The following is a 16,185-nucleotide window of genomic DNA, read 5'->3' as shown; positions in this document are numbered from 1 at the left end:
CAAATAAATCATCAAGAGTTATATCTACAGCCCGACCAATGTGGCTCTGTGGTTGAGCATCAACCCACGCACGAAGAGGTCACTGATTCAATTCCCAGTCAGGGCACATGCCCGGTTTATGGACTCAATCCCCAATAGGGGATGTGCAGGAGGCAGGCAATCAATATTTCTCTGTCACTGATGTTTCTTTCTCTCTCACCCTCTCCCTCTCTCAGAAATCAATAAAAACATATTTTTTAAAAAGAAGCTTTAAAAAGTTATATCTACGTTGAAGAAGTGAGAAAAGGCCATTTCTATCACTAAAATACAGAGTATCCCCTAAAAATGTATATATACACTTTGAATAATTATAAAGGCAGTGTTTAAGATATATTTCATTTTCATTTAACAGCTCTCAACTGTTGGGACACCCTGTATACGTATATCAGATATAGAGACTCTGCCTGTAACTGTTAAGCTCTGTAAGAAAATCTGAAGAAATCAAGTTGATACAGTAAAGGGCACCTAATAAAAAAAAGAGCTTGAATAACTTAAAGGTGTCAGATTTACTTAATAAGGTGTAATATTTAGGGGCTGCTACTTTTAAGATACTTAATCCTTAAAGGAGGTGTGGGCATTTGCCAATAACAGAAAGATATAAACTTTTTTAAAAAAAGATCAGAAGACATTAGACTGCTACTAGCAGAATAGAGACTTCAGGATGCAGGAAAAAAGAAAATTCCTGAGAAAAATACATACTCTGAATTCTCTGCTAGAATATGACATAAACATTTTCTATTATTAAAAAGCTTGAAAACCTCCCCTGTAACCTAGATACCTAAAAATTAGACTAAGTTTTATAAACTCTTTGACTACACTTTTATTTCGGACTCTTTCAAAATAATAATAATAACTGGAGCACACATATTAAGGAGGCAGATTTGGTTTGGCTTAGTTGTTTTGTTTTTGTTTGGGCAGTTAACCTAACTTCGAAATTTTGGTTACCGAAAAGTACGTAATAAAGTTACTAAATTCAACTATCTGTATAATATATTCTGCAAAGGTTGTCCTTTTATTTTTTACCGGTATCCTATTTAAAAGCCAATTCTAGTATTCTTTAGGAAAAGCAAGTGTCTGATAAATAACTTCCATGGCTTCTCAACAGCCAGGCTACAGACTCATATAGAAAATAAAAATCTCTCTTCAGCAATGATTATTACTAACTTTCCAATTATGTAGTCTATTTGGAGCCTAATTTACTTTGGCTTGAATGGGTTCTATTTTGACTTTGAATTAAGAAAAGATAAACATATTTACTTGATACTGAAAAATTAAATATATGTGGCTACAACTCCACTTTGAAATAATATGCACATCTGCTCTTCATCTAAAATCTTGAAAACCAGTACCAGATTGTTGTGTGCTGTTCACTAATTTTCATACATGTAATTTTATTGATGTATCTGGTCTAATATCCATTTGCAATACTTTCTGGAAAATAATTTTTAAGTAAAGTGAAGAGTAGAAGATAGGCTTCATTTTAACTAGGAATTAAAGTAAAGGAAACATTAAGTTTTCAAGATGTCAAAATTTCTTATGCCAGAAAAATAAAAACATTTCAATTGACAATTAGATTAGATAATAGTCATTTTATGCAAATTTGTTACAATCCAAAGCATTTCTACTATTAGGTAATTAAAAAATAATAAAATTTCCAAAATATTCTCAAACCCCTAATCTAATATGTACACTCAATATGAATCCAATTTCTCTAATAAAAATATTCAGAAATATTCAGTTTCAATAAATCTAAACTGAAGGAATAATTTTTCACCCTTTACAAGATATAATTTAGCCACAAAGGTGGCTAATTAAGACAACATTTAGCTGAAACCGGTTTGGCTCAATGGATAGAGCGTCAGCCTGCGGACTCAAGGGTCCCAGGTTCGATTCCGGTCAAGGGCATGTACCTTGGTTGCGGGCACATCCCCAGTAGGGGGTGTGCAAGAGGCAGCTGATCGATGTTTCTCTCTCATCGATGTTTCTAACTCTCTATCCCTCTCTCTTCCTCTCTGTAAAAAATCAATAAAATATAAAATAAAAAAAAGACAACATTTAGAATTGAGTCATAAAAGCTAAGTGAACTATACTAGATCATAAATCACTTCATAGTTTAGAATTGAGTCATAAAAGCTAAGTGAACTATACTAGATCATAAATCACTTCATAGTCCTTGAAGCTATTTAAATAATCCTTTAATTTAAAGAAATCATTAATACACAAATTTATAAGCATGAATAATATCCAACTATCATGCACATATATCCCCAATCAGAAAAGGTAATATTTAAAAACATAAAAGTTACATTTTGTATTTCTGGTAATTTGGTAACAAGATAACCAGAAAACCCTCCTTTTACAAAACACCTAGAACCACTGGTTAGTCTTTTTGATTTATATACTGTTATGACCTAAATGTGTCTCCTCAAATTCACATTGAAATCCTAAGCCTTAAAAATGATACTGTTAGGGTGTGGGGCCTTTGGGAGGTATTCAGTTGAGAGCAGGGGCCTCATGAACGGGATCAGTGCTTTTAACAAGAGGCTCCAGAGAGACCTGTAGGCCCTTTCATCAGGTGAGAACACAGCAAGAAGACACCAGCTATGAACCAGTGAGGTCCCTCCCTAGAAGGGGACTAGGCTGGTACCTTGATCTTAGACTTCCTAGCTACAGAACTGTGAGCAATAAGTTTCTCTTATTAAAAGCTACTCAGGCTGTGGTATTTTGTTATAGCAGCCCAAATGAACAAAGACATACATAGACACAAAAAAATAAATACTCCTTTAAATGTAGAACTAAGGTATCAAGAAAGTGGAGGAACTCTCAAGAAGTAAAAAGCAGCACATGCTTATGCTACAGTAACCCTGTAGGATTTTCCCATCTCAGAAATTGAGGGGCTTCTATTTCAGTGGCAAAGCATAGAAGAAAAGAAGGCCTTGACACAACAAGCACTATAAGTAACAAGCATTACAAGTAACATTCTTGCACAAAGCACAAACCTTCACAGAACAAGAAAGTAGAAAAATCTGCCATTGACAGTGGGAGACAAAGCAGCTTTTCTGCCTTGATCTAGGTTCTGAAAAGGTGACGAAAATCACCCAAACCACATAAGTTTAGAGTTTAAATTTATCCCACCTACATAGTATAGGAACTCCTAACTCAAAAATAAATATAAAAATTAATCTCCGCTTGAAGAGGGTGATAAGGTATATACATTTGTCAAAACTGCACACTGAAGATCTGTACATTTTTCTATATACAAATTACACTTCAATTAAAATAATAATAATAATAATAATAATAATAATAATAATAATGTGGTCCCTGGAAACACCTCTAGGGTGGATGGCAAAAGCAAACCCAAATCTCTCTGGAGAAATATGCTCTCCATCAAGCCACTCAGGATTCTCACAGACAACCCCTCAGAAGATCAGCTCATAATCCAAAACTAGAAAACATCTAAGGAAATAGTTTGCATTAAGCAAGAATCAGCAAATATAAGAAAGGACAGAGGTGGATTTCTAAGAACTTCAGAAAACTGAACAATCTCATAGAGAGTGTAAATATTTAACATGATTAAAACACAAAAAAGGATGAAATACAAGCTTGCCCGTTGTGACTCAGTTGGTTGAGCATCATCCTGTGCACCAAAAGATAGCCAGTTCTGTTCCTAGTCAGGGCACATGCCCAGGTTGAGGGTTCAGTCAGTCCCCAGTCGGGGAGCATACGGGAGGCAACCAAACAATGTTTCTCTCCCATCACATCGATGTTTCTCTCTCTTCCTCTTTTTCTCCGTTCTTCTCGCTATAATAAAATAAAAAATAAAATAAATCAAGCCTAGCCAGCACGGCTCAGTGGTTGAATGTCGTCTATGAACCAGGAGGTCACGGTTCGATTCCTAGTTAGGGCACATGCCTGGGTTGCAAGCTAGATCCCTAGTGTGGGGCTTGCAGGAGGCAGCCAATTGATGATTCTCTCTCATCATTGATGTTTCTATCTCTTTCTCCTACTCTCTTCCTCTCTGAAATCAATAAAAATATATTTAAAAGTTTAGGAAGACATTACCGGGATACAGGGGGATATTCTAAATGGAATACATTAAGTAATAAATGCATTACAAAAAAATAACAGCCACACTACAATGAGTGGGAAAGAGAAGAAATTCCTAAATAAATTTGAAAGACAGTACTTTGACTCTATTGGCAGTACTTTCATACTATTGAATTCTAAACAGTAAAATTATTTCTCACAAGAATATGGGTTAGCAATTCTGAAATCCCCAGGATTGAGCAAATAAGAAAATATACTGTGGCCCTGGCTGGGTGGCTCAGTTAGTTGGGAGTATAATCCCATAAAACAAAAGATTGTGGGTTCAATTTTCAGTCAGGGCACGTACAGAAGACAGCTAATTGATGTTTTTCTCTCACATCTCCCCCACCACCACCACCATGCCCTTTCTCTTCCTGCTGCCTCCCTCCCTCTCTCTCTCATGTCAATAAACATATCCTCGAGTGAGGACTGAAAAAAGAAAGAAAATATATTGTGGATAATAAGAACTAGTTTTTCACTATCATAGAATGGAATAACAAAAAAGGAAAGAGAAAAGACTATAATAATGTAAATTGGTGGTGGTGGATTAGAGTTAGAGATATTAACATAAGCTCACTTTTTTATATGTTGATATTGACAAAACATAACTATATAACTATATGTGTATATCTGTGCACTTCCTAACTCTGCCCACTGAGAGGGTTTAAAGGCAAAGAAAAGTCAGCAATGAACACACCTAGCTTCCAGATCTTAGTTTTTAAATACCATTTGATTCCAAGGGTGAGGCAATAAAAGGACAAGGTAAGTTTGGAACATCTTGTGCTACCAGACAGTAAAAAAGTGCTTAAAATATGATGAGGGACACAGGAACAAATCTGAAGGCACTCCTCATGGCCAATATCTGGGACAATATGAGCAAGAAACAGTAATGGATTATAACCTACTAAAGGCCCGGTACACAAAATTTGTGCATGGGAGGGGGGTCCCTCAACCCAGCCTGCACCCTCTCACAATCTGGGATCCCTCGGGGGATGTCGGACTGCCGGTTTAGGCCCTATCCTGCAGTCGGACATCCAATCTGGGACCACTGGCTCCTAACCGCTCACCTGCCTGCCTAATCGTCCCTAACCATTTGCCTGCCTGCCTGATCGCCCCTAACCACTCACCTGCCTGCCTGATCGCCTCTAACTGCTCGCCTGCCTGCCTGATCACCCCTAACCACTCTGCCTGCCTGCCTGATCGCCCCTAACTGCTCACCTGCCTCCCTGATCGCCCCTAACTGCCTCTGCCTCGGCCCCCACCACCGCAGCTTCGTCGGGAAGGACATCCGGAATGACGTCCAGAAGGTCGTTCAGCTGTCCGGTCTAATTAGCACATTATGCTTTTATTATTATAAATAGAATAAAATAAATGCCCAAGAGTCCATACTAATGTAAGTAACAGTAATAAATTATAACCTATAGAATAAAGTAAATGTCCATGAGTACATACTAATATTAATTAACTGTGGGAGAGACAGGACAGTTCTTCCTTAAGGCAGAATTCTAATTAATAATGTATACAAGAGGAAAGAATGGAACTAGAAAAAATAACCATTTGGCCAACACCAGAGTAACAACTATTGGAAGCAAAAAAAAAAAAAATCAAAGAATGCTAATACTAGTGGATAAAGCATGAGAAACAGGGTTAATTGCATAGCTTTGAATACTTATTACAAGGGGAAAAATTAGTAAATTCAGTTAAAAAAGTGCACACAAAAAATCCTGGCAAACAACACCATAAGCAAGTGATCAAATGTAATATCACCAGCATCCACATCATGTACCTGCTGATATGACCTAAGAAGAGCAAAGCATCCTTTCTGTGCTATTCTTGTAAAAATGTATAACCTTAATCTAATCATGAGAAAACATCAGACAAATCCAATTCTACAAAATGACTGGCCAGTAATCTTCCAAAGGTCAAGATGATAAAGACAAAGACGGCTAAAATATCCCAGATTAGAAAAGACTAAGGAGATAACAACAAAATGCATCCTGGGATTCTGAACCAGAAAAAGAACACTAGAGAGGAACTTGAAAAATTCAAATATGGTCTATGGATTAATTAACAGTATTGCATCAGCATTAATTTCCTGGTCTAGGTAACTGTTCTATGGTTATATAAAATGACAATATTATGGGAAGCTGGGTGAAGGTTATAAACTCTATTATTTTTGAAACTCTTTTAAAAGTTTAAAATTATTGATACACTATTCTCTACTTTTATGTAGGTTGACATTTTCTCATAAGTCTTTTAAATGAGGAGCATAAAGAACTTCTAGAAAAGCAAAATACAGTCAATAATATTAAAAACTCAATGGATTCATTATTAGGCACAGCTAAAGAAAGAATTCGTTATATGGAAGGCAGATACAAAAATTAATCAGAAAGTAATTCAGATAGATAAAGATATAGATAATATAAAAGCAAAATTAAGAGGTATGGAGCAGAAAATCATACATCAAACAAGCATTTCAAAAGAGACCCAAAAAATGAAGGAAAAGTAAGAAATAACGGATAATTTTCTAGAATTAAATAAAAATAATTATTAGACTTCTAGAAACAGGGGTTATACGCAAGATAAAAAACTATATAGCCACATCTAGACACAGGTAGGCAAAGCTGAAAAATATAAAAAGTTAAGGGCTGCTTTTAAATAAGCAGGAGGGCGGGGGGAGCACCTTACAAAGCAAAAATAATTAGAAAATAGGCTTATTAAAACAACAATTAAAGTCATAATACCTTCAAAGAACTTAGAAAAATGTCACTTATAATTCTATAATTAATCATCATTTCAAGAATGAAGGCAAATTATATACACTTTTAGATGAAGACCATGGGTTTACCATTATTTGCTGCAAAAAATATTTAAAAATATACCTCAAGCAGAAGGAAGCTGAACCCAAATGGATTAAGTATAAAAAGTAATTGCAAAGTAAGAAATTGGTATAGTGAATAAATCTAAAAATAAAGAATTTATAAAATCCTCCTTAAAACAAAGCTACAATGCTGCAACTTTAAAATAATTCATTTGCAAAAACAGTGACAACAAAAAAACGTAGCTTCAGCAAGATAACTTTTTCATGAAGAAGAAAGCACCACACATGGAATCAGAAAATCTCAACTAAGAATCTGGCTTTCTCTTATCTAATCTTGGCCAAAGGTCTTGGTTTCTTCAGCCAAAAAGTGAAGGCATTTAGCTAGATCTGTAATATTCCGAACCAGTTCTAGATTTTATGGTTAGAAAATAGGGTTTCCCAATTACCAGCACGTCTTTCAAAACAGAACTATATGTGACATAAAACGAGAGTCAGTGAGTATGTTTTTACAAAATGTGATCTTAACTTCTGTTGAAAAAAAACTTTTAATTGTTTTTAAATAAACAATTGTAATCAAAGCCATACTGATTCAGAAATCATAAGTGCTCATGCTAACATTTACATTTGCTTAGAAAATGCTTTCTCCCCTAACTAAATGAAAACTAATAGGATTATAAAAGAAAACGTAAAGTCCACGCCCTCAAAAAAATATTTATTGAATACCTACCTACTATGTGGCAGGAACTATTTTAGTCATCTGGGATATACTAGAGTAGAAAATAATCAAGATATGACAATTATATGTATATAATTGATGGAAATTATAAACCATTCATTTTCCTTTAAGTTAGGTCTACAAGGATTTTTAAAGTAGAACTTCTAGTGTTCTTAATATTATTCTTAGCAACGATAAAAATGTATTTTTAAAATATACAGTTGACCCTTGAATAATATGAGTCTGAACTGTATGGGTCCCTTACGTAAGGATTTGTCTCAATAAATACTATAAATACATTTTCTCTTCCTTATGATTTTCTTAATAACATTTTCTTTTCTCTAGCTTACTTTATTGTAATACAGAACATATAAAATGTGTTAACTGACTGTTAATGTTATCAGTAAGGCTTCCCATCAACAGAGGCCTACTAGTAGTTAGGTTTTTGGGGAGTCCAAAGTTATATCTGCATATTTAACTGCATGGGGTGGGGAGTTGGGCCTCTAACCCCTACATTGTTCAAGGGTCAGCTGTATATTAGTCAAAGCTGTTCAGTAGGAATTCACTTCTGACTGAATCACTAAAATTTAACTCTTTAAAAAATATCCAAAATGATCAGGAATATGAACAGATCCTTACAAAACAAAAAACCCTTGGGACTGCTTTATTTGTACATGAAACAGCAGTTCCTCAACATCACAAAGTCAATGTGAAACAGATTAAGGAACTCTATCATTAGGAGCAGCCATAATGTCAGGAATAAAGGATAACAGCTTTCAGTAACTATGGTTGTTCATTTCTGTACCAATTTCTATACACATTTTCCTGTTCCTTATTCTGAATTGTACACTGCCAGTCAAAAGAAAAATAAATCTCAGGCTAATAGAGCCCAAATTTAGGGAGGGAAATAAAAATCATCCTTCAGTCTAGGCTAAATGGACTGATTATACAAAGAACTCCATACATCCGAAAGCACACAGATGTCTGCACTAGTTCCCAGGGCTCAAACAATACTAGTCATTCAACAGCCTTCCTTTTACATAAGCTGATCTGAGAGAGCTCAGTCAGCTCTCTGAACCTCATAACCCAGGATCCTGGAACTCTAATAAAGCCTACATTTTCCTCAGCACTGTTTTCATGTACTTTCTCTGGAAAGAAAACTTTATTTTTCCAAAAAAATAAATCTGGAAATCTCATTTCTTCTGTTTAATAAGTGATATACTCAATCTAAAATTACTTTTCCATTAAAACCACAATCCTTAACACAAATCTAAATCAACATGAAAGACTGCTTGATAAAATATATTTTAAAATGCATGAGTTTAAAATATAATTTTTAACATATTTTTCATTGATTTCACAGAGGAAGGGAGAGGGAGAGAGAAAGATAAAAATATCAATGAGAGAGACTCATTGATCAGCTGCCTCCTGAGACATCAGCTAAGACATTTATCAGACCTGCCATCCAGAAGTAGAGCTCATTAGGGAATAAAATGATAATGATTAATTTACTAATTAAATTATTAGAACGTGAATAGTCAAAAGTTGTCTATAAATTCAGCTCCCTTGAATATGTACTACCACATAATCATTGTCACATATAGAAATTATCAAATGCTGCTCCAGAGTTGTGGTAATCGAGATATTTTATCCAGCCTTAAGAGTTCTGTGGCTCCTCTAATTCCTTTAACACTCTTCCCCTCTACATATACATACTACATAATGCAGACAAACGTATTTTGAAGAAGGGAAAGTTCTTTCCCAAGTTTTCTGTCCTTAAATAGATAGTAAACCCTTAAAGGTATTATCCCTCTCCAACAAGAGTACAAAAAAGCAGAGCTCTGAACATACTAAACATTTAATAGATATTTGGGTGAATTTCCAACATCACTCTCACAGTTCTAAGATTGAGTTTGTCAAAAAGAAAAAGAAATATTTATCTTTTCATCAAAATATTACCCCCCAGTGGCCCTGGCCGGTTTGGCTCAGTGGATAGAGCGTCGGCCTGCGGACTCGGGGGTCCCAGGTTCGATTCCGGTCAGGGGCCTGTGCCTTGGTTGCGGGTACATCCCCAGTGGGGGGTGTGCAGGAGGCAGCTGATCGATGTTTCTCTCTCATCGATGTTTCTAACTCTCTATCCCTCTCCCTTCCTCTCTGTAAAAAATCAATAAAATATATTTTAAAAAAAAAATATATATTACCCCCCAATGACCACCAAAAAACCCTGTGTGTTCTACAAAGCAATAACCTCAAAAACATTTCAACACTACCTGAGACAAACCTTATTGGCAAAACACAGATTCCATTTCTCAAAAATACCTCACAAATTCTCAACAACCAAATTTGTCAAATCAGTACAATTCACTGCACATCCAACAGCTGCAACCTTCTCCTTGAGATACTCAACTCTTTTCCTACCACAAGAGTCACAAAAATATTTTCTGATGCCTTATTAAGTGACCATCTGACTTTCGCATGTAATTTAACAGTCCTTTAAAATATATATAATTTTATGTTATATAAAGTATATATAAATATATTTGTGTTTTCCAGAATCCTTTATTCTAAAATGTCACTACACTATTGCCCATGTTTTCTTTTATAGTCAAACAAATATTTTCATTTTCCTACAACATGAAGGTAGCTGATGTTCCAAGGCACCTTCTTTAACCTTTGTCACCAAGTAAGACCTGATATCAAGACAAAGGAGCACATATAAACCTTTCTTTCATTTTCCCTAAGTTTCGTTTTATTACATAATAATAATAGCCTCCTTTTTATAAATGAGTTTTAAAACATTTTAACATACTTGAAAGTAAAAGAAATCAAAATATTAAAATAGTTATTTACAGGTTATCTTTAGATTTTAATAAATTATTAGTAACTCACTTCAGGTTCATGTTGAGATAGTTAACATATACTTAGCCATGACAGACCCTGGTATGACAATGTATTCAACAGAGAAATATTAAGGAATGGTATATGGCAGGACTGAAGCACAGTAACAAAGAAGCATGAGGGGACACAGTTCCCATTTTCTAATGGGATTTACCCACAGCTTTAAAGTTTCCCTCCTCATTTGAAAATAAACCTTTATAGCAAACTAGTGGCCTGGTGCACAAAATTCGTGCATTGGGGAGGGGAGAGGGGGAAGAGGGTGGTCCCTCAGCCTGGCCTGCACCCTCTCCAATCTGGGACCACTTAGGGGATGTCCGACTGCCTGTCCGTGGGATCGGGCCTAAACAGGCAGTCGGACATCCCTCTCGCAATCCAGGAACCTTGGCTCCTAACCACTCACCTGCCTGCCTGCCTGATTGCTCCTAACCACTCTGCCTGCCAGCCTGCTTACCCCCAATTGCCACCCCCTGCCAGCCTGATCTCCCCCAACTGCCTCCCCGCAAGCCTGATCGCCCCCAACTGCCCCCCACTGCCAGCCTGCTCACCCCCAACTGCCCCCCACCCCCGCCGACCTGATCACCCCCAACTGCCCTCCACTGCCGGCCTGCTCGCCCCCAACTGTCTTCCCCTCCTGGCCTGATCGCCCCTAACCGCCTCTGCCTCGGCCCTGCCACCATGGCTTTGTAGGAAGGACATCCAGAAGGTCTCTGGGAAGGTCTCCAGGTCTAATTAGCATATTACCCTTTTATTAGTATAGATATATATTTAGTTAACTGGAAATGTATTATTTAACAACTTAATTTTTATTTTTCATTCAATACTGACATTAAATAATACTTTAGAGTTTAATATAAAAGATACTAGTATTACAAAATAACTATGTATATAAAAAAACTTATAAGATGCAGATGTTTCTATCATACTGAACTATCAAATACTACTTTTGTTAAGTCTTCATCCCTTCTTCTCTGCCTTCTAATTATCCTCTCATAATTACAAAAATAAGTGGAGAAGAAAAATCAAGAACTATAATTTTGCAATATGAGAAACACAAAACTACTTACAGAAACACCTTACTATAAAAACACAAGATAAATTCCCACATTCAAGTGTACTTGACAAAGAAGCCCAAAGAATTTAACATTTGGTATTTGCTCTATTTTCTCTTGGGGGTGAGAGGGGTCTATGCTAGTGGAGAGAAATCAGGAGGAGATGCAAAATCCTTTGTACATTACACAAAACTTACCCACTTGAAGGATCTAAGGCAATGGCTCTAGGTTGATCCAACTCTTGCCAAAATAAAACTTTTCGTAAAGATCCATCTAGATTAGAAACTTCAATCCGATTAGTTTCAGAATCTGTCCAGTATAATTTTTCTCCAAGCCAATCGCATGCCAGCCCATCAGGAGATAATAATCCAGAAACGACAACATTCTGTACACTCTCAGTTTTGTTAAACTCTGTTCTTTTAATGGCTTCTTCGCTGACATCACTCCAGTATATCAAGCCATGACCAAACACAAAGTCCACTGCAGCTGCATCTTCCAAGCCTCCAACTACAATTGTAGCATTCTCCTTGCCATTTGTAGCATCAACCAATCGCAAGTCCCGTCTGTTTGCATAAAGTAACAAAGGGGCCGCTAGTACAAAAAAAGAAAAAGAAAAAGATGTAAGTAAATGGGAGGAAATGTATTTGTTCTTACAAACTGAATTTCAAGTCACATCAGTGAATAAATACTATCAAAAAATAGTAAATAAATAGAAGCAGTCTTAAAATATTTTTGCAGCATCTTATTTATATTTTTAAATATATTTTTATTGGTTTCAGAGAGAAAGGGAGAGAGAGAGAGAAACATCAATGATGAGAGAATCACTGATCAGCTACCTCCTACACGCCCAACACTGGGGATCGAGCCCACAACCCGGGCATGTGCCCTGACCGGGAATCAAATCATGACCTCCTGGTTCAAAGGTTGGCACTCAACCAATGAGCCACACCAGCAGGCATTTTGTAGCACTTTAGATATAAAAAGTTGTAAGAGAGGAAATCAATTCCACCAGGACATTCTTTTCTTATTAAAATAGTCTGTCAAATAAAATTAAACAGTTTGACCCTACCAAGAACTGGCAAAGATATGGAGCCAGCAGAATGCTCATACTCTACCGGGGGGCTGGGGGGTGTAAAATGTATAGCTATCTTGGAAAACAGTTTGGCAGTTTCTTAAAAGATTAAAGATAAAGCCATGACTGGTGTGGCTCAGTTGGTTGGGCGTCATCCCGTGCATCAAAAGGCTGCTGGTTCGCCCAGCTGGCATGGCTCAGTGGTTGAGCGTTTGCCTATAAATAAGGAAGTCACGGTTCTATTCCTGGTCAGGTAGTGGGCTCAATCCCCAATGTGGGGCGTGCAGGAAGCAGCCAATCAACGATTCTCTTTCACTATTGATATTTCTATCTCTCTCTCCCTCTCCCTTCTTCTCGGAAATCAATAAAAATATTTAATTTTTTAAAAAGATTAAACATACAACCTACAGTGTGATCCAGCCATATCACACTTTGGTATTTACTCAACAGAAATAAAAGCATACGTCAAGACCTGTACATAAAGCAGAAAGGACTCTTAGTCACTTTTTAAAAAAGCTCTCTGCCCATTTGTTTTTGTCTAAGAACGTTGGATTTAAGCTTAGAGGAGAAGTTCATGTTTGTTGTACTTACAGATGAAATTAGTGGACATCATAACTACATTTGGCAGACATAGTCCATACATTGGCTTACTTAGCACTTTTTTGAGCATCTCAATTTTTTGAAATGAATTTCTTAAAAGAGGGAGTGTTTGCTTTTAAATGGTACGTGGTCTTGGCTTCAGGCAGTTTATTTGTAATAATCCGAACTGGAATCAACCCAAATATCAACTAATGAATTAATAAATTGTGATATATTCATTCAATAAAAAGTAATGAACTATTTGTACAACTAATATGGGTGAATCTCAAAACAATGTACAGTGAAAGCAGTCAAAAAGGAGTATACAGTATATTGCATAGCTCCATTTATATAAAATGTTAGAGAATTCAAATTGTTTTAATAGAAAGCAGATCAGTAGTTGTCTGGAGGTGGGAGGAGAAAGTAAAAAAGAATGGGAGGCAGGAATTATAAAGGGGCATGAGGAAACTTTTGTGGGTGACAGCTACATTATATTGCCTATGATGATGGTTCCAAAGATGCATACATGTCAAAACTTATTTATATTTTATACTTTACATATGTGCAACTTATTGCAGAGCAATTATGCTATAATAAAACTGTTATATAAATAGTCTGGCAGAGATAGTTCTTAATACAATTATTTTATTCTTTTATATTAATATTAGAATGACTTAATACCAAAACTAAATATAAAGTCTATCCTAAATAATACTTTGAGAAAGCTGAAGCTACTATTAGGACTGAAGTAGTAAAATGTTATATTTGGGGTTTTTTTAAGTATCTGTTCCAAGCTTCAGACATTTACTTTCCTGATATCAACAGTAAAGATCTAGAGCACCACTACCCAACAGACTTTCTTTTTTTTTTTTTACTTAAATTACTTTATTGATTAAGGTATCACATATTTGTCATCAACCCCCTCCCCCCGTTCCCCTCCCAATTCCCCCCACACGCAAGCCCCCATCCCCCTGTTGTCACGTGATCATTGGTTAGGCTCATATGCAAGCACACAAGTCCCTTGGTTGATCTATCTCCCTTGTCCCCACCCTCCCCTACTTTCCCTCTGAGGTCTGACAGTCTGATCACTGCTGTTCTTGTTCTTCAGTCTTTGTTGTTCATCTTTTCCCCTAGATGAGTGAGCTCTTGTGATACTAGTAATACACTTATAGGGACTGAAAACGAGACAAGCAATAATGGTTATGCTGAGAGGCAAATGAATCAGTCTGTAGTGAGCCTCCCTCTGGGCCAACAGTTCTTTTGAGTCCCGGTTTCCATGTCCAGCAGTTGTTAATGTTACCCAACAGACTTTCTGTGATGATGAAAGTGTTCTCAGCACTATGCAACGCAGTAGCCACCAGCCACCTGTGACTATGGAGCACTTAAAATGTGGCTAGTGTGACAAAGAAATTAATTTTTTAATTTTATTTAATCTTAATTCATTAAAATTTAAATAAACAAGTGGCTGTACAGCATAGGCTGAGGTGAAGAACACAAGTGAGTCAGCAAAAAAAAGTTATGATGCACTAATCCACATGATCTTCTCTCACAATTACTTACTAAAGGTTTAAAATACATCACCTGAAGCCAAGACCACATACCATTTAAAAGCAACCACTCCCTCTTTTAAGAAATTCATTTCAAAAAATTGAGATGCTCAAAAAAGTGCTAAGTAAGCCAATGTATGGACTATGTCTGCCAAAGTAGTTATGATGTCCACTAATTTCATCTGTAAGTACAACAAACATGAACTTCTCCTCTAAGCTCAAATCCAACGTTCTTAGACAAAAACAAATGGACAGAGAGCTTTTTAAAAAAGTGACTAAGAGTCCTTTCTGCTTATTCACACACACACCCTGGTGGTCACACCCTGGTTGTTAGCGACCGGTTGTTTGGTTGTTCGGTTGTTCCGCCGTCTGGTCTCTTTGCATATTAGCCTTTTATTATATAGAATAACCCTCATAATATGGGCCAATTATAAAAATCGTAAAATAGATCCCTATTAGTTAAAGGTAGAATGCTAAATGCTACATAATCTAATATTTACTTGGCACCTTTCTCTATGGCACTATGCTTGGAAAACTGTGTGCCAAATCTGCACTTGGCATTAGGTGATACCTAAATGTTTTTATGACGGTCAAGTTAAACATTAACATTTCTATTGAACTACAAAATCCAAAGGAACTTTCTGGTCATTTAAGCCCTCCTTCATAGTACAAGAAAAAAAAGTGTGTGTGTGTAAGTTAGCAGTACTGATTATTTATAATTAAGGATTTTTAAAGAACTGTATGTAAATCTACATATATTGAAAGGAAATCACAGAATTCATCCTAACTACCCTTCTGATACTTAAATACTTTCTACTATAGTGTCACCAATATCTGTTTAGCAATATATTAATGGCATAGCTAAAAGGTATAATTTGATCTGCAATACTTTCAATCTACTAAAGAAATACATTGGATCCACACATACTTGCTCCTAGTTATAGCATATATGCCCTCAATATCTTCCATTCCAAAGAAGTTACCTTCTGACTTCCTAAAACCCATATAACCCAAATAGCCACCATCATTTCTTTAGTGGGACCTACATAGGTATGTAGGAATCCTTATTTTCTTTTAGAAACTTCCTACCAGTTTCACTAGTAGCCTTTCTAAACGTTTTCTGCATTCCTAAAGACAACTTGCATGCTTTGAATCATTCATTTTCAGATCATCTCATAACATAATCTTAGTGAAGCAGGAAGCAAGGTAAAATGTCTTACATCCTCAACACTTTTCCTTCCCTTTTCTACTTCTAATACTTCAACTTTATCCAACTCAAAAAGCTTTCTGATTTCCTTTTCCTAAAATAAAAAGTCTCACCTTGGCCAGCATGGCTTAGGGGTTAGAGCACTGGCCCGAGCACCGAAGGATCCCAG

The 16,185-nt window shown here is 36.3% G+C and overlaps 1 protein-coding gene across 1 annotated transcript in view; it reads right to left on the bottom strand.

Annotated features, from left to right (window-relative positions):
• The window catches only part of LRP6 (LDL receptor related protein 6), a 137,972-nt gene that overhangs the window by 104,477 nt on the left and 17,310 nt on the right, over positions 1-16,185 (bottom strand). Inside the window, exon 2 of the mRNA XM_054719268.1 lies at positions 11,809-12,202. Coding sequence (XP_054575243.1) covers positions 11,809-12,202 — 394 coding nt within the window. The remainder of the gene's footprint in view (positions 1-11,808; positions 12,203-16,185) is intronic.

Source organism: Eptesicus fuscus, chromosome 7 (assembly GCF_027574615.1).
Source record: "Eptesicus fuscus isolate TK198812 chromosome 7, DD_ASM_mEF_20220401, whole genome shotgun sequence".
Taxonomy (NCBI): domain Eukaryota; kingdom Metazoa; phylum Chordata; class Mammalia; order Chiroptera; family Vespertilionidae; genus Eptesicus; species Eptesicus fuscus.
Note: the sequence above shows the minus strand (reverse complement) of the source record. Positions and strands in the feature narration are given on the sequence as shown.